Consider the following 25,993-nt stretch of genomic DNA (forward strand, 5'->3'; position numbering starts at 1 on the left):
TACCCTTATGGCAGAAAATGAAGAGGAACTAAAGAGCCTCTTGATAAAAGTGAAAGACGAGAATGAAAAAATTGGCTTAAAGCTCAACATTCAGAAAACTGAGAGCATGGCATCCGGTCCCATCACCTCATGGCAAATAGAGGGAGAAACAATGGAAACAGTGGCTGACTTTATTTTTCTGGGCTCCAAAATCACTGCGGATGGTGACTGCAGCCATGAAATTAAAAGACACTTACTCCTTGGAAGGAAAGTTATAACCAACCTAGACAGCATATTAAAAAGCAGAGACATTACTTTGCCAACAAATGTCCATCTAGTCAAGGCTATGGTTTTTCCAGTAGTCATGTATGGATGTGAGAGTTGGACTATAAAGAAAGCTGAGTGCCAAAAAATTGATGCTTTTGAACTGTGGTGTTGGAGAAGACTCCTGACAGTCCCTTGGACTGCAAGGAGATCCAACCAGTCCATCCTAAAGGAGATCAGTCCTGGGTGTTCATTGGAGGGACTAATGTTGAAGCTGAAACTCCAATACTTTGGCCACCTGATGCGGAGAGCTGACTCATTTGAAAAGACCCTGATGCTGGGAAAGATGGAAGGCGACAGAAGAAGGGGACAACAGAGGATTAGATGGTTTGATGGCATCACCGACACAATGGACATTGGTTTGAGTGGACTCTGGGAGTTGATGATAGACAGGGAGGCCTGGAGTGCTGCAGTTCATGGCGTCGCAAAGAGTAGGACACAACTCAGCAACTGAACTGAACTGAATTCACCGTAATATTTTTATTTATTTCTTTAAAAATATTTTCATGTGAATAAAAATTCTATTTTGATTTTAATATTAACTTCATGTTTTTTCCCTAACATCCATTTTCCATCAATATTCTACCAATCAGAAGTACATTCCTGTGACCACAAATAGTGAATAGCAAACAACCAAAAAAATGTCTATACTAAAACTACATTGTGGATGCACTTCCATATGCACCCAATGCCAGTGTATTATACCCTAACTGTATCATGAAGCAGACAGGTGAGTAGGTACTAGAGGGGAAGCTTGTGAGAATCTGTTGATTCCATTATTACACTAACCTAGCATCTGGGAATTCAGAGAAAGAGAAAGGAACTCAAAGATCAGATCTGCATCAGATCTGTGGCATAGGCTCTGGGTTTATGTAAAGAGCTATCATTCCAACATTTTACTGATGTTTTCTGTCAGCTACCATAAGACCCCCCTGAATTTTCTGGAAAGAAAAGCTTCTGACCAAGATACTGATTGACAAGGTAGATGGTTGCCTCTGAGCTCAGTTTCACTGAGTGTGGACCTCAAAGAATATCCTGCATTTGGCAATTTAAACACTGATTCTCACATGCACCTCTGAGGAAGATTCTTTTCCTTCTTTGGATTCCCTCACTAATAACCTTATATCAGTTCAGGCACACATTAATCAAATTCCACAGATGTGCAATTTGTCCTTTCCCCTCTGTGGTCACATATTCCACATTAAGGGACCATTTAATTGCATCTTGCAAACTGTGGAAAAATGAGCAAATATCACCCTCCTTCATAATTCTTCCACACAGCTATCCTCCAGAATCTCACTTCACTCTCTGCAGACTTCCCTCCTTCAACTCTTACTTTTCAAGTCCATTCCCTTCAACTCCCCTCAGCCGTTCTGCCCCTAACAACACCCGTTCTGGCTGAAAATTTCCTACTTACTTCATGAAATTCCCCTAACTAAAAATCTATTTTGTTTGTTGGTTCTTTCACCATGACACTGAAAGGTGCTTGTTGAGAAGGTCTGAAAGAAATACTATGTCAACCTCCTATGATTAAAAACACAAAATTTGTGGGAAATGGCAAGGAATATTATGTGCTCATTTGTTGTTCATTCGTTCAGTCATGTCCAACTCTTTGGGACCCCATGAACTGCAGCATACCAAGCCTCTCTGTCTTTCACCATCTCCTGGAGCTTGCTCAAATTCATGTCCATTGAGTCAGTGATGCCATCCAATCCTCTGTCATCCCCTTCTCTTCCTGCCTTCAATCTTTCCCAGCACCAGGGTCTTTTCTAATGAGTCAGTTCTTTGCATTAGCTGGCCAAAGTATTGGAGCTTCAGCTTCAGCATCAGTCTTTCCAATGAATATTTGGGACTGATCTCCTTTAGGATGGACTGGTTGGATCTCCTTGCAGTCCAAGGGACTTGCAAGAGTCTTCTCCAACACCACAGTTCAAAAGCATCAATTCTTCAGCGCTCAGCCTTCTTTATGGTCCAACTCTCACATCCATACATGACTACTGGAAAAACTATAGCTTTGACTATGGATTTTTGTTGGCCAAGTTATATGCTGATTACCATATGTCAAAAATCAGTACCTAAAAATAAAGCCTTCATCAATGCTTATAAAATGAAATAGTTCAAGATCAGTTTTCTCTAAAATTGTTATATGCAAGCCTTACTTGTCATTCTCTACGTTTGATGTGAATCAGCTGGGTATAGGAAGTAAGGACTTTTTAATTTTACTTTATTTATCACGAAAGGACTTTGATTTCTTCTTTCACCCTGGTATATGTTAGATGGTAAAAATTTAGAGATTCCATAAAAAGACAAGAAAGAAATTAGGAATGTCAGGTGGATTACAGAGGTGGTATTCATTTCATGTTTTGTAAGGAAATGGGGAAAACAAAGAACTTTAAGTTGCATTATAAAACAGAAATGAGAGAAGATGAATTTAAGTAGAGGGTAAAATAGAAGACATATAACCTTTTAGTTATAAGCAAGGATGTTTCTAAATTTTAAATGAGCAAAGTGTCAAAAGAGAAATCTGGAATAAAATCTAGCAGGAGAAATGGCAACACTGTTAGCATTTTTGAGGAATTTGGAAAATTATTCTGAGTGGTAATGAGACCATTTTAGGCAAATGAAGTAATTAGTTGTTTTCAGGAACCACAAACCCTAAATTAAGTGCGATGGCTACTAGTACTAATTGATGATTAATGGTTGACTGCTTTCTACCTTCTAAGTGCTAAGTAATATGACTGACTGATATTTGCTTGTGAAATACAGAATAACAATAATATACAAGTACTATGTGAGTGACCAAGTTTCATGCATCTGAAGATCCTATTGAAACATAAAATAAGTAACAAAAACGGTTATAATAATCCATACCTTTTCTGTGTCGATGCCTTTTGACATGGACCATGTTGAGACAATATAATCCATGACTCGTTCACTAAGGCCTTTGGGGACCTGATAGAGTTTCAGAAAGTCCCGTACATTATTCAGCATCTCATGGTATCGGTTGGTGTTGGCATACATTTGCTGGAAAATTGTGGTAACATTTCCAAAAATAGTTGCATAAAGAAGAGCTGAAAGAGAAGAAATGATGAAAATAAAACAAATATCCCAAGTGAAAATAAATTATATGAATACTGGCCAGATCAATAAATTATCTGACAGAGATACCTTAATAAACTTTTCAGGATTATGCATGATAACCCCCTGAGAAGAGTGCCTAGAATTTGGTGTTCACTCAGTAAATCTTATCTTTAGTATGATAAACATGATTTTATGAGTGACCACCAGCTAGTCAATTTGGTAAAACATGATGGTGATCGATAGAGTTCATGAAGAATTAGATGATCCGAGTTTATGATTTGCCTCTTAGCCTTATCACTAAAATTATCCTCCAGCCCTGACTTCCTGAATGAAGCTTAATCAATTCAAAATTTTGAGGAATTGATGATTCAGTTTAGAAATATATGCTCATTCTCATTGCATGCTTTTTCCAGCTTTTGGAATATTTCCTTCCTTATCAATATTTTTGACAGAATATCAAAAATATAGGATGAGAAGATAAATCAAGGTGTTTCATTTCTAGAAGATTCTAGGAAGAAAGGATTGGAATTAACAGCTATCTGACAGAATGTGGTCCACTGGATAAGGGAATGGCAAACCACTTCATGAACAGTATGAAAAGGCAAAATGATACGATACTGAAAGAGAAACTCCCCAGGTCAGTAGGTGCCCAATATGCTACTCGAGATCAGTGGAGAAATAACTCCAGAAAGAATGAAGGGATGGAGCCAAAGCAAAAACTGTGGTGTTGGAGAAGACTCTTGAGAGTCCCTTGGACTGCAAGGAGATCCAACCAGTCCATTCTGAAGGAGATCAGCCCTGGGATTTCTTTGGAAGGAATGATGCTAAAGCTGAAACTCCAGTACTTTGGCCACCTCAAGCGAAGAGCTGACTCATTGGAAAAGACTGATGCTGGGAGGGATTGGGGGCAAGAGGAGAAGGGGACGACAAAGGATGAGATGGCTGGATGGCATCACTGACTTGATGGATGTGAGTCTCAGCGAACTCCGGGAGTTGGTGATGGACAGGGAGGCCTGGTGTGCTGCGATTCATGGGGTCGCAAAGAGTTGGACACAACTGAGCGACTGATCTGATCTGATCTTATCTGATAATTTCTATTTATTAAATTTATGTCAGTAATCCAGTACTGTAAAGATTTTTTTACTTCATTATTTTAAGAATAAAGTAACTTGTAACCTGCAAACCTCTGTTATCTATCTACAGTAGCTAAAGAAAAGTATAAGGTGTTTTAATGCCCCTGATTGCTACTTCCTCCATCAACCAATAATTTACCAACTCCTCTTTCTCCAGATCTATCAGGTTACTAATGTTAACCTGATCTTGAAAAAACTTCTAAAAGCAGTTGAGTTCAGAGCCAAATAAATACATCTTCAATCACATACCACTCCTAACCTATCCTGTCCCTTTAGTTTTATCCCTTAACAGTAAGCTCTTTTAAAAAGAAGGCAGTATTTTATTCCCTTTAATATTCAGTGAACACTATAGTTAATAACCATACTCATTGCAAAAGCATTTAACAAATAAATAGAATATCAGACAATGATCACTTCCACTCTTGTTCCTCTAAGCATTTGAAAAAATAATTCCTCTGAACAAAATGTATGAACTGTTTCATTTCACAGTTTCATCAATCAAATTCCACTTGATGGAAAGAGTATAACATCAAACCAGTGAAGCAGCTTAAGATCCTCAATCTATTTTCAGAAAATCACTTGTTTTCTTTAAGAACAGTGGCTCTTTGGGCATAACAAATTAAAATTTCAAAATAGGAAGTTGTGATTTTACAAGCAGTTACTCGGGTTCTTTTTTAAATCACTTTTTAGGGTTTTTATTTTGTTTTTTGGGGGGGCATTGCTATTATTTTGGGATGTTGGTGTCAGCACAGACCAACAAACAAAAAGTAGAGGTAATCACAAACTTAAAACTCTATTCCTCATTTTCGGTATTAAGAAAGACAAGCACAGAAATAATGTGAACAAACTGATGGTAGAAGAATCATATAACAAACATGGAATTTTGAATTTCCAAGAAAGTGACATGAAGAGAATTTGTTTTTTACATAATGAGCTTTTTACAGGTTAATTAAATAATGCTACAGTCAAGCTTTTGAATAGCCTCCAGCTATTTTAAAATGTCAGTGAATATTACAGAACCATTATTTTGACATGTTCAACTTGTTTGGCTCCCTAACATGCTTGTAATATGCTATATTTGCCAAAGTGTCTTACTACTGCCTTTTAGTTAAACAAATTACCACACATTTCATCTTTTGGGGTACATTAAATATGCACACATTCTAGTCATATGAATAGCTTAAGCACTGAAATATGAATAAAACTGTCAATGTATTTACAGTTTTCATCATTAATAAATGAAGGATATAATCAACATCCCATTAAGCTGGGTATATTACAAAGATACCTTCTGCCTCCAGCTTTCATGTGAGTGTGGTGTCCTATACTGAGTAAGACTAATCAAGGTCATAATTTAAGGTAAGACTTTCAACTATATATATATAATTATGTGCATGCATATATGTATATACAATATATGTAATTTATATGTATAAATATGTATGTATATTTGTACATACATACATATTTGTAATACATATAATATATACATAATTATATATACATATATAATACATACATAATTATGTAAAAAGTTTTTTACTTTGAAATGTTATAAAAATCAGCAGAAAGCTCACATATACCCACATGTAGCTCTCTCAATTATGACATCCTACAGAACTATAAGAATCTGCCTGCCAATGCAGGAGATGTAAGAGATGGAAGTTCAATCCCTGGGTCGAGAAGACCATCTGGAGGAGGAAATAGCAACCCAAGCCAATATTCTTGCCTGGAGAATCCCATGGACAGAATTGGAGGGCTACAGTCCATGGGGTCACAAAGACTCGGACATGACTTAGTGACTGAACAACAAAAACAAATAGACATTATATTTAACTAGTATTTTTCATGCAGTCATTTTGGGGGTATACAACTTTACAAAAGTTTTATCATCTGTACAAATCTATGTAATATATGTATATTTTTAAAAAGAGAAATCACTTCTTCTTTAAAAATATTTTCAACATTTAAGACTAGTGCATATTTCATAAAATATGGTGACAGCAAGTATGACATTCCATGGCAAGCAACAATACTGCTTCCCACCACAGTTTGTGTTCACAGGATAAAAGAGTACAACCTCAAGGGAAGTGACCGTGGAACATGACACCTGACAATGCAAGAAATCGGTCTCAATAGAAACTAGCTCTATGCTGCTAACTCCCAAAGTAATAACCTCTCTCTTGAATTAACAGATACACAGATACTCTTGAATGTCTAATGCCATTCAAATCTAACATTTTCAAAAGAGAACTTTTATTTAACACTACCTTCTCTTCAACAACCAAGTGCATTTTTCATCTCATTAAATTGCAAAGCCACACCTATTTGTTCAGACTATAGCTACAGAGTCTTTCTTCAATTCACTTGATTCATCTAATCTACTCCATTATCAATTCCTATTGGCTCTACCTTCAAAATAGAGCCTCAATTCAATTTCTTCTCACCACCTCTACCAGCATCCTTGTCTCCTTTAAGAGTACATGCTTTCCCACTGACTAGCTATGTGTATTTTGACCAGTTACTAGAGCTCTCGATGATTCTATTTCCTCTCTTACAACTTTACAGTTACTCTAGACTTTACAAAGGAGTTGTGCTAAATAAGATAACTCATATAAAATGGTTTTAAAAGAGTCCAATACGGAGTAAGCATCCATGAAATGTTATGTATATATCAGCAGCATCATCATGGAAATAGCTTCCAAACAATTGACTTTCACTCAGCAGAAAAAACATCCCCTTCCTTCAGCATCAGTCTCTACCCGATATTATGTCTTTGTTCCTAAACTTACATATCGCTACTTTAATTTATACGACATATTTATCTGTTGATATCTACCTCCCCAATTAGAAATGCAAAATCCATAAATACTAGCCTGGGCCTTGTCCTTTCTTTTTTGCTCACTGCTGTATTTCCAGAACAAAGATCAGTTCCTGGAACATTATAGGTATTTAAATATTTTCCTTCAGTAAAATGACACACCAAAAACCTAGGAAACATTTTTTCCAGAAACATTCTTTTCTTCAAATCAAAGTTTCACTACTGGTGACACAAAAACGCAAAAGTACACATTATTAATGCATGTGAGAGAATAAAATGATGAGAAACCAAGGTGATACATGTCCTGGCCATATTAAGATAGTAAATGAATTGGGAAGGCCTATTGTCATTCATCAACCATGAATGCTCTTGCTTGGCCCGGCAAGGTTTGTAGGGGACTATTATATAACTTGGTGACGGCAGCCATGAAATTAAAAGACACTTACTCCTTGGAAGGAAAGTTATGACCAACCTAGATAGCATATTCAAAAGCAGAGACATTACTTTGCCAACAAAGGTTCGTCTAGTCAAGGCTATGGTTTTTCCTGTGGTCATGTATGGATGTGAGAGTTGGACTGTGAAGAAGGCTGAGCACTGAAGAATTGATGCTTTTGAACTGTGGTGTTGGAGAAGACTCTTGAGAGTCCCTTGGACTGCAAGGAGATCCAACCAGTCCATTCTGAAGGAGATCAGCCCTGGGATTTCTTTGGAAGGAATGATGCTAAAGCTGAAACTCCAGTACTTTGGCCACCTCATGCGAAGAGTTGACTCATTGGAAAATACTCTGATGCTGGGAGGGATTGGGGGCAGGAGGAGAAGGGGATGACAGAGGATGAGATGGCTGGATGGCATCACTGACTCGATGGACGTGAGTCTGGGTGAACTCCAGGTGTTGGTGATGGACAGGGAGGCCTGGTGTGCTGCGATTCATGGGGTCGCAAAGAGTCGGACACGACTGAGCGACTGAACTGATCTGATCTGATCTGATACTTTGAATGGGATGCCATAGAGGTAATTTTCCTACTTTACTTCCTGGTGGCTCAGACAGTAAAGCGTCTGCCTACAATCCGGGAGACCCAGGTTTGTCCTGGGTCGGGAAGATCCCCTGGAGAAGGAAATGGCAACCCACTCCAGTACTCTTACCTGGAAAATCCCATGGATGGAGGAGCCTGGTGGGCTACAGTCCATGGAGTCGCAAAGAGTCAGACATGATTGAGCGACTTCAATTTCACTTTTACTTTCTTTGAATGGGATGCCATAGAGGTAATTTTCCTACTTTACTACTAATAATTTGATTGACCAGTTAAAATATATTAAGCCTCTTTTTATATGCTTTCCTGTAGCCTTTTGGAGAAGGCGATGGCACCCCACTCCAGTACTCTTGCCTGGAAAATCCCATGGATGGGTGAGCCTGGTAGGCTGCAGTCCATGGGGTCGCGAAGAGTCGGAAATGACTGAGCGACTTCACTTCCACTTTTCACTTTCATGCATTGGAGAAGGAAATGGCAACCCACTCCAGTGTTCTTGCCTGGAGAATCCCAGGGATGGGGGAGCCTGGCGGGCTGCCATCTATGGGGTCGCACAGAATCGGACACGACTGAAGTGACTTAGCAACAGTAGCAGCAGCCTTTTAAGCTTAAGAAAATTGAAGACAAGCCCAGTTTTACTAGCTTATCATATTTAAATGCTTCCCTCATGGCTCAGCTGGTAAAGAATCCACCTGCAATATGGAAGACCTGGGTTCAATCCCTGGATTGGGAAGATCTCCTGCAGTAGGGAAAGGCGACCCACTCCAGTATTCTGGCCTGGAGAATTCCATGAACTGTATAGTCCATGGGATCACAAAAAGTTGAACGCAACTGAGTGACTTTCACTTTCACATCATATTTAAAGACTTGGTAATTCTGACATATATACTGGAAAATGTCTTACCTAAAAGTCCTATAGTTTTCTTATTCACCACAAGGGGATTATTTTAAAGAAAATTAGGTTAAAGATGGCTATAATTTTCTGACACTCCTTCCATAGACAGCCAGGGTCTTTTTTCCTTTCCCTTGAATCTAGGCATACTCTATTAACTATTTTCCTAATGGACTATGGTAACTATAATCACATGCCAATATCTGGGCCCATGCCTTAAGAAACTAGAAATTTCTAATTCCTCACTACTAAAATACCTGCTAAAATAACTAGAATATAGTTTCTGTGTTGTGAAGGAGCCTGAATATTCCTCTGGAAAGGTCCACATGGAGAGAAATCAAGGCCCCTGGCCAAGAGTCTTGGCTGAGCTCCCAGCTAAACACTGGCCTTAGGCTGAACAATTTTAACTATGGATATAAGAAGACATTTCTGATAACACTTAAGGCAGGGTGGATGGTTCAACCATCACTTCCCCTTCTATTTATACTGATATTTAATAATTATAGTTAAGATGGGAAGGAAAATGTCCTATCAATCTATGATTCCGTATGCAGCACACAGCTTGACAACATCAGCTTACTAGCCATGTATGTGGCTGAGCCAACTAATAAGTGAATTTTTCAGACCCACTCAAGCAAACCCAGCGATAACATATGTGCCAAAAATAAGTCATGCCTTCCTAGCCCTGCACAAATTATAGATTTGTGAGTGAAATAAATGGCTGTTCTTGTTTTAAACCACTAATTTTGATTAGTTATGTAACTCTAATGTTCTAATAAACAGTTTTATGAATAGTTGATTCTCAACTGATTAATAAACCTGAGACAGGAGAGTAGTGAGTTCCTTATGATACACATCAGAGTCTAATAGCATATTTAGGGGAAAAATTTAATATATTTTATTGAATATATCTTAATACTCAAAAACATCCATTATTTTTATAATATAAACATTGAAGTCATGAATGAATGCTTTCGAAAAGAAACAAAGTTTAAATGATTGAATAATGTCATATAACTTAATCCCAGATTTCATTCATGCATTGTTTAATTCCATGGATATTTATTGCACATCTATTATATGCCTCCACTAAAATAGTCACTAAGGATAAAACATAATCTCTGTTCTCAAGTAGTACTCACTACTTCCAAGGGAAAAGTGTTCATCCTTAATTCTCCAAAATCATAGTCTTTGAAAGAAAACTAGTGATCATCATATCCTTTTCATAGTTTACAAAAATTCACAAATGAGCTTATACCGATATCGAGTATATAAATTAAGTATAGTTTATTTCTCATGGTTAAACAACTGGCAGAGTCAAACGGAATCTGTATTGAGCTAATTAATTGTAACTTTACCTACACTCTTATAAGTTGCACAGAATAACAGATCAGATGATGATATCCAGTTCTCTGAATAAATTATGTTCTCAGTCACTTCATTTTGCTTGCTCCTTAGGTCATGCTGCAGCCATTCACTGTCTTATAACAATTTATATTTTTTAGACTTTTTGTGCCCATTCATGTTGACATCAAACATTTATTTTTCCTAGTTATCTTTCTTTTATAAATCTTGGCAAGTAATCATTAGCCTTAGACTATGTAGTTTAAAATACTTATATAAGAATGCATTTTGGTAACCATTAAAGCCACATAAGTGGTTCAACCATCATTTCCATTTCTATTTCTATTTACTAAAGTCTACCTTTAATAAATGAAATTTAAGACATAGAAGGAAAATGTTCCACCAAAATATGATTGTATATGTATCACATAGCCTGTTAAAACACTTGAAATCACTCCAAGTGGCTGAACAAAGTGAAGCTGAAAATCAGGCCTCCAATTTTGAAGTTTTATTCTCCTTCCAGCTGTCTCATAATGGCTTCAGGTTTCCTTGGATGCTCTTTTGCAATGACCCATAAAAGAAAGCACCCTCCAGGCATCAGTTATGAACCAGATATTTCCTCTTTCCCAGTATTCACTTAATCCATGTCCCATTTACCTAGTACCTGAACCATGCCAACTATCTTGTTAGAAATTAATTTCATTAATTACTTGATGTTATATCCGCTGGATCATCGAAAAATCAAGAGAGTTCCAGAAAAACATCTATTTCTGCTTTATTGACTATGCCAAAGCCTTTGACTGTGTGGATCACAATAAACTGTGGAAAATTCTGAAAGAGATAGGAATACCAGACCACCTGACCTGCCTCTTGAGAAACCTGTATGCAGGTCAGGAAGCAACAGTTAGAACTGGACATGGAACAACAGACTGGTTCCAAATAGGAAAAGGAGTACATCAAGGCTGTATATTGTCACCCTGCTTATTTAACTTATATGCAGAGTACATCATGAGAAACGCTGGACTGGAAGAAACACAAGCTGGAATCAAGATTGCCGGGAGAAATATCAATAACCTCAGATATGCAGATGACACTACCCTTATGGCAGAAAGTGAAGAGGAACTAAAAAGCCTCTTGATGAAAGTGAAAGTGGAGAGTGAAAAAAGAGATCCAACCAGTACATTCTAAAGGAGATCAGCCCTGGGATTTCTTTGGAAGGAATGATACTAAAGCTGAAACTCCAGTACTTTGGCCACCTCATGCGAAGAGTTGACTCATTGGAAAAGACCCTGATGCTGGGAGGGATTGGGGGCAGGAGGAGAAGGGGATGACAGATGATGAGATGGCTGGATGGCATCACTGACTCGATGGACATGAGTCTGAGTGAACTCTGGGAGTTGGTGATGGACAGGGAGGCCTGGCGTGCTGAGAGTCATGAGGTTGCAAAGAGTCGGACACGACTGAGCGACTGAACTGAACTGAAGTGCTAAATATTGAAAAGAATTTGATACACTATCCCTCTTAGGGATGTTGGCATTTTGAAGGAGGAATTCCAGGTAATACAATGAATTGACTGAATCATTATTAGAATTAATGCTCAACTAGTAAGATAAGTTGTCACAGAGAACAAAATATTTTTTATCAAGTTACAGCAAGATATTGGAAAGATTTCAATAGCTTTCAGCCGATACAATGATCATCATGAAAACTGACTGTATTAAACTAGTTTCAATAATTACATGTGTGCATGCTAAGTCCCTTCAGTTGTGTCTGACTCTTTGCAATCCCATGGACTGTAGCCCTCCAGGATCCTCTGTCCATGGAATTCTCCAGGCAAGAATGTGGGAATGGGTTGCCTTGCTCTCCTCTGGGGATCTTCTCAACACAGGGATCAAACCAGTGTCTCTTACATCTCCTGCATTGGCAGGCAGTTTCTTTATCACTAGAGCCACCTGAGAAGCCTGCAATAATTATATGGCAATGCTTACTATTTTTTATTGAAGTGTAATTCATTTACATAATACTCTCAGATATGCAAGCTTCCCTGATATCTCAGTTGTTAAAGAATCTGCCTGTAATGCAGGAGACCCCAATTCAATTCCTGGGTCAGGATGATCCGCTGGAAAATGGATAGGCTACCCACTCCAGTATTTTTGGACTTCCCTTGTGACTCAGCTGGTAAAGAGTTCGCCTGCAGTGCAGGAGACCTGAGTTCAATTCCTGGGTTGGGAAGATATTCTGGGGAAGGGAAAGGCTACCCACTTCAGTATTCTGGCCTGGAGAATTCCATGAACTGTATAGGGATCCAAAGACTTGGACATGGCTGAGTGACTTTCACTGCTCACTACAATGTGAGCTATTTATATATTTTGGATATTAACTCCTTTCCAGCCATATAATTTGTAAATATTTTCTCCCATTGAGTGTGTTGTTGTTTCATTTTGTCAATGATTTGTTTAGCTGTGCAAAAGCTTTTAAGGTTAATTAGGGTCTGCTGTTTAGCTTTGCTCTTGCTTCCTTTACATTAGGAGACAGATCCAAAAAAAAAAATATGTCCAGAAGTGTTCTGCCTGTTTTCTTCTAGGAGTGTTGTGGTTTCTAGTCTTACATTTAGGTCTTTAGTCCATTTTGAATTTATTTTTGTATATAGCATGAAGAAATGTTCTTATCTCATTCTTTTAACCGTCATATTTTCCTGGCACCACCTCCTGAAGAGAGTCTTTTCTGCATTGTATATTCTTGTCTCCTTTGTCTAAGATTAATTGACCATATGTGTGTGGGTTAATTTCTAAGCTCTATTTATTCTGTTGATCTATGTGTCTGTTTTGTGACAGAATCATACTGTCTTGATTATTATATCTTTGTAACACTGTCTGAAAACAAAGAGCCTATATGACAGGGAGGCCGTAATATAGTTTGAAAACAGTCTGATACTTAGAGCTTTGTCCTTGTTTCTCAATATAGCTTTGGCAATTAAGAATCTGCTGTGGTTCCATATTAATTTTAGGACTATTCATTCTAGTTCTGTGAAATTTTTCATGGGTATTTTGATAGGGATTACATTAAATCTGTAGATTGCTTTGGGTAGAATGACCATTTTAACAATATTAATTCTTCCAATCCAAGAGAATGGGCTATCTTTAAATTTACTTTTATCATCTTCAGTTTCTTTCATAACTGTTTTGTTGTTTTCAGAGCTCAGTTCTTTTACCACCTTGGTTAATTTTATTCCTAGGTATTTTACTCTTTTCGATAGGATCTTAAATAGGATAATTTTCTCTTTCTTATAGGTCATTATTGGTATATAGAAAGATAACAGACTTCTGCATATTAATCTTATGTCCTGCAACTTGACTGAATTCATTTATTAGTTATATTTTTCAGGGTATTCATATATATTCTTATACCTTTTTATTTAAAAAAACTTTAAAACACAAAATAATCCAACTACAATGATGAGATCAGATAGTCTTGCAGTAGTTCAATGATTTGATGCAGAGATTTTCCTTTTCTCTTCAAATTATAAAATGAAAATATCAATTCACTATACCAAGCTGTACATCTAGTTTTATCAGCTACAGAAAAGAAAAAAGTAAAAGAAAAAGTATGGTGAATACAGAATGGATCCACTACGGTGAAAAAATAAATTTATTTATAACTCTCCTCTGTTTATTTTGTCCTAAACAGACATTTTAAATGTAATTTTCATTAATTATACCTGCAAGCCATTTCTCTAATCTTCAGCACCAGAATGTAAAAAGACACAATAGAGGGAGGTAACATTAGATCACTTATTCTTTCTATATAAAGTGGGTGTTACTATTATACTTACATTAATATGGAAGCATTAAATATAAAACTTGAAATAATATTAAAATACATCTTTACCAAAACATGAGTATTATTGATCCAAGACTCAGAGTGAAATGGTACTGCGAACAACCTAAATAAACTCTTGAGGCTACTAAGAATGGTATCTGTGGGACAGACAAAAGTTTCTCATATATTCTGAAAAATAGTGTCATAACCTATCTTCTTGTTGAGCCTCCAAACAGTTTACTCTTGCTTCCAAATCTTTGTCATTAAGTTCCTTTGTGGTAGATTTCAAAATCTGACCATACATTTTTCCTATCTTGGTATGTACATCATTTTGCAATAAGACTTTATTGCTTTTCCCACCAAAAGGTGGAATATGCTTCCTTTAATATGGGCTGGTTTATGACTTCCAATAGAATATGGCAGTGATGATATTATGCAATTTCCAGAGCCAGACATTAAGGGGACTTGCATATTGTAGAATGTTGTCTTGAGATCATGATTCCTGAAGAAGCCTGGGATGTACCAGCAGACAGCAAGGATGGTGAGATTTAGTTATTCAGTGGTCTCAGCTGAAGTTTTAATGGGCACACTGTTTGGACCAATTATCCCATTTCTTGGAAGTTACACCATGACATTATAAAATAAGCACACAAAAAGGATAACTGAAGCGTTCTTTATAATATGCAGAAAGAGTAAAATGTTCAACAATAATGGTTGGGTAATACAAATGATGGCAAAACAACACAATTGAAAACTAGGTGACCATTAAGATGATGAACGGGATCTCTTAGGAGAGATATGAAAAGATTAACAGCATATTTTTAATTATAAAAGGGACATTTATTAATTCATATGTATATTTGGCAAATATGATTTGTAATGATTTTGATGTTCTTTAAACTTCAGCATTATGCAATGTTTGCAATAAACAAAAGAAATTCCAAATTTTTTAAAAAAGAATAATTTATTTGTATTCCTTAGAAAGGTAGAAGCTATAAATCTCTTTAGAGAACATTTAGGTCAATCCCCAGGTGACACATACATAAAAGATCATCAGGAAACCTGAGATGAGCAACAGCACCATTGATCTTCTCCGGTCTGTTGTTGTCTCCAATCTCTGTGTGACCCCTTTATAAAATTAATTACCAAGAGTTTTTCATTTTGCCTTCAGAATGTCTCAGACCGATAGCCTCCTTTCAATTAAGAGCCTAGAATCTGTTATTTCAACCTATGGATAGGTTAGCACAACAGCTTCCTTGCTGTTCAGTCTCCAGTCTCTGTTGGAATACAGTTGGCACACGGCTATTTGGCAAATTTCCTAAAATGTTGTGATCTTATTTTCTCTGTAAAAAATACTTAGTGTATACAAACAGCCTTTAAGGTAAGGGCACTCTGAAAGAATCTATGGGATCTATTCAATGGAGGAAAGTTTCTACCTACCAGACTCAGCACTTTGTATTGATATTTCTTCCATAAGCTAATTTATCATTTCCCTATCTGCACTCATTTCCCTGCACACAACAACAGCAATCTCTCCAACTGCCTGTATGGTACATGAATAATCTTAACACCTAACAAAATTTCATGTAATGCATAGCAGACAATTCATAAAAGGACAGGCAATATAATCCTTAAATAAATTTATACTCTAAGCTCTTTAATGCAGAGCCAGTAATATCAATTTCCTTCATAATCCCTAAGAATAACTAGATGGTAATGACAATCCTATATGCAAGGCAGAGAAAGAGAAACACATGTAAAGAACAGACTTTTGGACTATATAGGAGAAGGCAAGGATGGGACAATATGAGAGAATAGCATTGAAACATGTATATTACCATATGTAAAATAGATGACCAGTGCAAGTTCAATGTATGAAGCAGAGCATCCAAAGTCAGTGCTCTGGGACAACCTAGAGGGGTGGGATGGGGAGAGAGGTGGGACGGGGGTTCAGAATTGGGGGGACACATGTGTACCTGTGGCTGATTCATGGTGATGTATTGCAAAAACCATCACAATATTGTAAAGTAATTATCCTCCAATTAAAATAAATTATTTTTTTAAGTGGGTTACTGACAAAAGTAGTCAACTAACATGAAAATATTAAAACAGTTAGCCTACACTCTGTACCTTATGGTGAAATGGTTAAACTAGTTTGTGTCTCCACGAAAGACATTAAGTTGCATCAGTCAATTCAGTCACTCAGTAGTGTCTTACTCTTTGCAACCCCATGGACTGCAGCACCCCAGGCTTCCCTGTCCATCACCAACTCCTGGGGCTTACTCAAACTCATATCCATTGAGTTGGTGATGCCATCCAACCATCTCATCCTCTGTCGTCCACTGCTCCTCCTATCTTCAATCTTTCCAAGCATCAGGGTCTTTTCAAATGAGTCAGTTCTTTGCATCAGGTGGCCAAAGTATTGGAGTTTCAGCTTCAATATCACTCCTTTCAATGAATATTCAGGACTGATTTCCTTTAGGAATGACTGGTTGGATCTCCTTGCAGTTCAAGGAACTCTCAAGAGTCTTCTCCAACACCATAGTTCAAAAGCATCAATTCTTCGGCACACAGCTTTCTTTATAGTCCAACTCTCACATTCAAACATGACTACTGGAAAAACCATAGCTTCGACTAGATGGACCTTTGTTGGCAAAGTAATGTCTCTGCTTTTTAATATGCTGTCTAGGTTGGTCATAACTTTTCTTCCAAGGAGCAAGCATCTTTTAATGTCATGGCTTCAGTCACATCTGCAGTGATTTTGGAGCCCAAAAATATAAAGTCTGTCACTGTTTCTATTGTTTCCCCATCTATTTGCCATGAACTGTTGAGACCCAATGCCATGATCTTAGTTTTCTGAATGTTGAGTTTTACAACTTTTTCACTCTCCTCTTTCACTTTTTCAAGAGGCTCTTTAGTTCTTCCTTGCTTTCTGCCATAAGAGTGGTATTATCTGTACATCTGAGGTTATGGATATTTCTCCTGGCAATCTTGATTCCAGCTTCTGCTTCATCCAGCCCAGCATTTCTCATGATGTACTCTGTATATAAGTTAAATAAGCAGGATGACAATATATAGCCTTGACGTACCTCTTTTCTGATTTGGAACCAGTCTGTTGTTCTATGTCCAGTTCTAACTGTTGCTTCTTGACCTACATACATATTTTTCAGAAGGCAGGTCAGGTGATCTGGTATTCCCATCTTTTGAAGAATTTTCCACAGCTTGTTGTGAACCACACGGTCAAAGGCTTTGGTGTAGTCAATAAAGCAGTAGTTAGATGTTTTCTGGAACTCTCTTGCTTTATCAATGATCCAGCAGATGTTGGCAATTTGATCTCTGGTTCTGCCTTTTCTAAATCCAGCTTGAACATCTGGAAGTTCATGGTTCACTTACTGTTAAAGCCTGGCTTGGAGAATTTTGAGCATTCCTTTGCTAGTGTGTGAGATGAGTGCAATTGTGCAGTAGTTTGAACAGTCCATCCAAATTTAAATTCATTTAAATTGTATGCACATTGCCAAAACTTTTAAAAAGGTGTTTTAGCTATTTTATAATTATATTTAGGTCTTTTTGGTATTAGCCAATAATTAGATTATGCATTAACATGTCAAGTACACATTTATTAAGTGCTTACTGTGTGTAAATGCAATATGAAGCGCTATGGAAGATAAAGAGATGCACAGTTTTATATATATAATTTTATTTTTTGACTAATACTTAAAGCAATTTAGTTGTAAAAGTCTATGCTCAAGAATCATGGCATCCAGTCCCATCACTTCATGGGAAATAGATGGGGAAACATTGGAAACAGTGTCAGACTTTATTTTTTTTTGGCTCCAAAATCACTGAAGGTGGTGATTGCAGCCATGAAATTAAAAGATGCTTACTCCTTGGAAGGAAAGTTATGACCAACCTGGATAGCATATTGAAAAGCAGAGACATTACTTTGCCAACAAAGGTCCGTCTAGTCAAGGCTATGGTTCTTCCTGTGGTCATGTATGGATGTGAGAGTTGGACTGTGAAGAAGGCTGAGCACCGAAGAATTGATGCTTTTGAACTGTGGTGTTGGAGAAGACTCTTGAGAGTCCCTTGGACTGCAAGGAGATCCAACCAGTCCATTCTGAAGAGATCAGCCCTGGGATTTCTTTGGAAGGAATGATGCTAAAGCTGAAACTCCAGTACTTTGGTCACCTCAGGAGAAGAGTTGACTCATTGGAAAAGACTCTGATGCTGGGAGGGATTGGGGGCAGGAGGAGAAGGGGACGACAGAGGATGAGATGGCTGGATGGCATCACTGACTCGATGGACATGAGCCTGGGTGAACTTCAGGAGTTGGTGATGGACAGGGAGGCCTGGCGTGCTGCGATTCAGGGGGTCACAAAGAGTCAGACACAACTGAGTGACTGAACTGAACTGAACTGATGCTCAAGAATGATTATGAATTTTCTCTTATTTCTTAAAAATCTTCCAAACAATGTATCAGAAATCTGACAAAATATCACGACAATAAGAGGCCTGATCATTTAATAATAATACAGTTGGCAAAATGTTCTGAAGGGTCAATAAGGTCAAAACTAAACAGGCAAGTTACTTTCCTACTGCAACTATTCTACATTAAAATCTTAGGTCAGCCTCATCATCGCTGACTTAACATTGCCCTTAACAACTTTCATTATTCTCTTCCTTTTAAGTAATGTTTATTTCCTTCACATTTAGGACACACTGATTCTTATCTTCTCCCTTATCTTAACCGTCTATAGAATTAATCGATCAAACCAACACTTTCTTGAGAGTGAAAGACAGCAATCTTATTAGTTATGCTGGGACAACAAGGGTAAGGAAAGGCATCCCAGGTAAACCAGACACACCATGGGTGACTCCATGTTTATTCCAATTCCTTTCTCCAAGGCCCCTTCCCTTGTTACAAGAGACAAGGTCTGTGGGCTTGTAATGATCACTTGCATCACAGCTCACTCTAAGAACTTCTGTTCATTCATGGGATCTCAACTAACATCTGAACTCATATGTCTTCCCTGATTACATGCCGTATCATCTCATGACATTAAGAGCCTACACAATCACCTTATTTGGATAACTGTATCTATCAAACTGCCTGATGCAATGCCTAAAAGGAATCATGCCATTTCCTCCTAGCCTAGAATACTACTCTTCCCCAAACTGCTCTTTACATTCATTGGAATGGGCATGAAGCATAAAACCAAGGCTCTAGAAGCTAAAACCATTATGCTGCTTTTTTTTGCTGAGACTGTATACAGACTAATATAACTGACCATGGGAGTTTAAAATGAACAGTGAAATTTTTTTTAATATGAGTGATACGAAAACAATATTTTCTAGAGAAGGAATGATGACTTGGTCAAGGTATAAGGAATTAGATTTGACATGCAGTCCATGTCAAAAATTTGCAAAATTTATTCTTTGGAACACCATAATTCCCTGTGATGGTGACAGATGTTTGTCTTTAAAAAAAAGTTTCTGGATCAAATAAGTTTTATATTAGTTCTCCCTCTTAAAATCCCAATTCACATTAGCATATCACAATGCATATTAGCATATCAAAAGCTTCAAGAAGCCTTGCAGTAAAGACACCATTCTTCATACTAGTTTGTTCTTAGAACCCTTTTTCTTCATTAAAAACCTTGTAACATTTTGCAGATCTCCATGCAAACCATTTCACAATCATTGCAGTAGACAGGAAGAGGCAGATGCAGGCATTGGAGCACAGGAGAAACTGTTGCCACAATCCCAGGATGCTAATGCATGCCAGCAACTGAGGAACCCATTTTAGCAAATCTAAAAACTGATGTGCTGCATCAACCCATGTCACAGCCTGATGGAGAGAAGGAACTAGTCATGAAAGGTAACACCAATCTGTAGGAAAAGCAAGAATAGAAGTGCCACGTGATGAAGTCAAACTTGAATTTGGTCAAAAAATAACCTAGGCAAGTGGCAGAGAGCAAGGTGAAGAACAGTATATGTGAGCTGACTGGGCTCCGTACTTTCCCTAGCCAAGGCTTTTTGAAGTTTTAGGCATAGACTTCCTGCAGTCCTCTGTCACTATGCTATGTGAGTCTCTAAAGTGGCATTCCTTAATTGACTCTTGAGTCAATATTTGGTGAATAATGGATAAAAGGCAAATTGAAAAAAGGCATATTTTTATCATTTTAGACAAGCTTACTAGAGTGGGAAAAAGATTACAACAGGCAAAAAAGCTACCAGCTTAGATACCATCTCTGTGAAGCAAAAATGATGAGGATCTACAAGATGATAAACCAAAAGACACGAAGAAGATTCAGCAATGCAGAGCAACTGAATGTAAGTCAGTGGACTCTAACACAGTTAGGTTCTTGCAGTCTTGGAGAACCTGAGAAAGGTTGGCCATAACTTGACACTAATCTGTCTGTTTTTTCCTTTATGTTGATCTGTATCTTCTAAGTTTTGTGGGGTTTTTTTTTTGGTTTTTTTTTTTTTGGTAAATCACTTCAGTTGTATATCTTTAGCATCTCCACATAAGTGTAAATTGATTAGGCATAAGAAAATATATTTTCCATGAATCGCACATTTCCCAGGAGAATCTTGTACACTGATTGCAACAACAAATAAACTGATGTTAAGCAAGCACTGTAAGTATGTATTTTATATATGATAGGGTACTTCCCTGACTTATTTTCATGATATAATCCCATCCTATATTTAGACAGGATTGGATCTCTGAGTGAGTAATCACCAAGAGATTATAATGTGTAAGACAGTCATATCATCATCAAATTAAAAGAACAAATTCATGTAATAATATATGAAAACATGAAAAAATTCATCAGCTGGAAACTTAAAAAGCAGAATATATTACTTCACTTATGATTCCTAGGAACTATCATTCCTAGAAACTTTGAGCATTTTATCTACAGAAACTTTGTAACCTCTGTCTTTTCATTAGGAGCTGGCTAAAGAGTAAGAGTTAAGTGCTTATAATGAATGCAGTCAACACAAACCTGTTAGGTCTATAAAAATGGCATTGATTTAAAACATATCAAAGGTTTTAATTCTTGATAATATAAAATTATCTTCCTCTTTCTAATTTTCAAGATGGTGTAGCCCATGAAACACTGTGTACCCATAAAACAGTGCATGATTATTACTAAACTTCTCTATCCCCCACATGACTAGGTTTCATTTTTTTCTAATAACACTAGGTATGAAATGTTCCCTTTTTCAATAAATCATACTGCCAAAGTCTGACATGTATGGAATAAAGCCATACCAAGTTCATTTTACTGGGCACATCACTGTGGCAGAAACGTCAGCTATAATAAACACGTGATAAAAAAGATCTTCAGGTGGTACCTAACCTGACAGTGGGTTACAACTGAACACTTATGAAAAGGTCGGAAAATGAGGCTGACGGCTGATTAACATTCTGAAGAAGAAAGATGCTACCTAAGATTCCCTGGCTTTCACAGTTTACATGTGCTTTCACAATCCCATTTAATCCTTCTAACAAACATGGGCCTGGGCATTACTCCCCCCATCTACAGATAAGAAATCTGCCCCACCCAAACTACCACTGCTGTGGTTAAGCACTTATCACCTCTCAGCCCCCTGCCTGACAGCCTTGCCAAAGATCATGTTCCAGTTGTAAGAACAGGATAATATTAAGCTTTTCTAGGGGAGAAAAGCTTTTCAGAGGGCAGACACACTGAAACCATAATCACAGAAAACTAGCCAATATGATCACATGGACCACAGCCTTGTCTAACTCAATGAAACTAAGCCATGCTGTGTGGGGCCACCCAAGACGGGCGGGTCATGTTGGAGAGGTCTGACAGAATGTGGTCCACTGGAGAAGGGAATGGCAAACCACTTCAGTATTCTTGCCTTGAGAACCCCATGAACAGTATGAAAAGGCAAAATGATAGGATACTGAAAGAGAAACTCCCCAGGTCAGTAGGTGCCCAATATGCTACTGGAGATCAGTGGAGAAATAACTCCAGAAAGAATGAAGGGATGGAGCCAAAGCAAAAAGAATACCCAGTTGTGAATGAGACTGGTGATAGAAGCAAGGTCCGATGCTGTAAAGAGCAATATTGCATAGGAACCTGGAATGTCAGGTCCATGAATCAAGGCAAATTGGAAGTGGTCAAACAGGAGATGGCAAGAGTGAATGTCGACATTCTAGGAATAGTGAACTAAAATGGACTGGAATGGGTGAATTTAACTCAGATGACCACTATATCTACTACTGTGGGCAGGAATCCCTTAGAAGAAATGGAGTAGACATCATGGTCAACAAAAAAGTCCAGAATGCAGTACTTGGATGCAATCTCAAAAATGACAGAATGATCTCTGTTCATTTCCAAGGAAAACCATTCGATATCATGGAATTCAAGCCTATGCCCCAACCAGTAACACTGAAGAAGCTGAAATTGAACAGTTCTATGAAGACCTGCAAGACCTTTTAGAACTAACACCCAAAAAGATGTCCTTTTCATTATAGGAGACTGGAATGCAACAGTAGGAAGTCAAGAAACACCTGGAGTAAAAAGCAACTTTGGCCTTGGAGTACGGAATGAAGCAAGGCAAAGGAAAACAGAGTTTTGCCAAGAGAACACACTGGTCAGAGCAAACACCCTCTTCCAACAACACAAGAGAAGACTCTATACATGGACATCACCAGATGGTCAACATTGAAATCAGATTGATTATATTCTTTGCAGCCAAAGATGGAGAAGCTCTATACAGTCAGAAAAAACAAGACCGAGAGCTGACTATGGCTCAGATCATGAACTCCTTATTGCCAAATTCAGACTGAAATTGAAGAAAGTAGGGAAAACCACTAGACCATTCAAGTATGACCTAAATCAAATCCCTTACGATTATACAGTGAAAGTGAAAAATAGATTTAAGGGACTAGATCTGATAGACAGAGTCCCTGATGAACTATGGACGGAGGTTCGCGACATTGTACAGGAGACAGGGATCAAGACCATCCCCATGGAAAAGAAACACAAAAAGGCAAAATGGCTGTCTGAGGAGGCCTTACAAATAGCTGTGAAAAGAAGAGAGGTGAAAAACAAAGGAGTTGAAAAGGAAAGATATAAGCATCTGAATGCAGAGTTCCAAAGAATAGCAAGGAGCAATAAAAAAGCCTTCTTCAGCAATCAGTGCAAAGAAATAGAAGAAAACAATATAATGGGAAAGACTAGAGACCTCTTTAAGAAAATTAGAGATACCAAGGGAACATTTCATGCAATGATGGACTCGATAAAGGACAGAAGTGGTATGGACCTAATAGAAGCAGAAGATGTTAAGAAGAAGTGTCAAGAATACACAAAAGAACTGTACAAAAAAGAGCTTCATGACCAAGATAATCACGATGGTGTGATTACTCACCTAGAGCCAGACATCCTGGAATGTGAAGTCAAGTGGGCCTTAGAAAACATCACTACAATCAAAGCTAGTGGAAGCGATGGAATCCCAGTTGAACTATTTCAAATCCTGGAAGATGATGCTGTGAAAGTGCTGCACTCAATATGCCAGCAAATTTGGAAAACTCAGCAGTGGCCACAGGACTGGAAAAGTCAGTTTTCATTCCAATCCCAAAGAAAGGCAATGCCAAAGAATGCTCAAACTACCACACAATTTCACTCATCTCACATGCTAGTAAAGTAATGCTCAAAATTCTCCAAGCAAGGCTTCAGCAATACGTGAACCATGAACTTTCAGATGTTCAAGCTGGTTTTAGAAAAGGTAGAGGAACCAGAGATCAAATTGCCAACATCCTCTGGATCATGGAAAAAGCAAGAGCGTTCCAGAAAAACATCTATTTCTGCTTTATCGACTATGCCAAAACCTTTGACTGTGTGGATCACAATAAACTGTGGGAAATTCTGAAAGAGATGGGAATACAGGACCACCTGACCTGCCTCTTGAGAAACCTGTATGCAGGTAAGGAAGCAACAGTTAGAACTGGACATGGAACAACAGACTGGTTCCAAATAGGAAAAGGAGTACGTCAAGGCTGTATATTGTCACCCTGCTTATTTAACTTCTATGCAGAGTACATCATAAAAAACGCTGGGCTGGAAGAAGCACAGCTGAAATCAAGATTGCCAGGAGAAATATCAATCACCTCAGATATGCAGATGACACCACCCTTATGGCAGAAAGTCTTGATGAAAGTGAAAGAGGAGAGTGAAAAAGTTGGCTTAAAACTCAACATTCCGAAAACAAAGATCATGGCATCTGGTCCCATCACCTCATGGGAAATAGATGGGGAAACAGTGGAAACAGTGTCAGACTTTACTTTTTTGGGCTCCAAAATCACTGCAGATGGTGATTGCAGCCATGAAATTAAAAGACGTTTACTCCTTGGAAGGAAAGTTATGACCAACCTAGACAGCATATTAAAAAGCAGAGATATTACTTTGCCAACAAAGATCCATCTAGTCAAGGCTATGGTTTTTCCAGTGGTCATGTATGGATGTGAGAGTTACACTGTGAAGAAAGCTGAGGGCCGAAGAATTGATGCTTTTGAACTGTGGTGTTGGAGAAGACTCTTGAGAGTCCTCTGGACTGCAAAAGATCCAACCAGTCCATTCTAAAGGAGATCAGTCCTCAGTGTTCTTTGGAAGGACTGATGCTGAAGCTGAAACTCCAATACTTTGGCCACCTCATGCGAAGAGTTGACTCATTGGAAAAGACCCTGATGCTTGGAGGGACTGGGGGCAGAAGGAGCAGGGGATGACAGAGGATGAGATGGCTGGATGGCATCACCGACTCAATGGACATGAGTTTGAGTGAACTCTGAGAGCTGATGATGGACAGGGAAGCCTGGCATGCTGTGATTCATGGGGTCGCAAAGAGTCAGACACAACTGAGCGACTGAAGTGAACTGAACTGAGGGGAGAAAAGAATATGAAAATACAGTTGCTTAACAATAACCAAATTTCACTTGTAGTTCACAACTACAGGGTGGATGTGGATCACAGAGTTCTCTGTGTTGTTACCAGCCTAAAGGCCTATAACTTGGCTCTTTCTGAATGAAACAAATGCCTTTTGTAATTGTTTAAGTCATTAGGCAAATTTGTAGAATTATCTGATAATAAAAACTATACACAAATCAGAGATTCAAACACATATTGTATGCTATACAGCTTTGGGCCCTTGATAAAAATGAGTTGTCCAACTGGTTAAATCATAGACTGTATATTTGGGGAGGATGATTGTCTAATGTCCCATATTTTGAATTTCTTTAACAATTGTTTGGAGGCACTTAAAAAAGTGAACACTAATATTTTCTTTTTTGAGATTTGGAGTAGAAGAAAATACTACAATTTTTTACCTATTTATCATAAATCTAAAAATCCTACTCAATATTTTCTCCCAGTTAAAAGGATCAGGTGGCAGGGTATAGAAGTAGCTAGAGATGAGAACAGCCCTTAGACTTTGCAAAGCACAGGAGTGACTGTCACCAGTCTGCTTCCGACAGATGCAAAGTGATTTCTCTCTCTGTAGATGTCAACTGACAGCTTAGCTCCAAGGGTTGATACATTTT

The 25,993-nt window shown here is 37.9% G+C and overlaps 1 protein-coding gene across 1 annotated transcript in view; it reads right to left on the reverse strand.

Annotated features, from left to right (window-relative positions):
* The window catches only part of KCNH5 (potassium voltage-gated channel subfamily H member 5), a 383,851-nt gene that overhangs the window by 148,553 nt on the left and 209,305 nt on the right, over nucleotides 1-25,993 (reverse strand). Inside the window, exon 8 of the mRNA NM_001192989.1 lies at nucleotides 3,175-3,374. Within this exon, the coding sequence (NP_001179918.1) occupies nucleotides 3,175-3,374 (200 nt within the window). The remainder of the gene's footprint in view (nucleotides 1-3,174; nucleotides 3,375-25,993) is intronic.

Source organism: Bos taurus, chromosome 10 (assembly GCF_002263795.3).
Source record: "Bos taurus isolate L1 Dominette 01449 registration number 42190680 breed Hereford chromosome 10, ARS-UCD2.0, whole genome shotgun sequence".
Lineage (NCBI taxonomy): Eukaryota > Metazoa > Chordata > Mammalia > Artiodactyla > Bovidae > Bos > Bos taurus.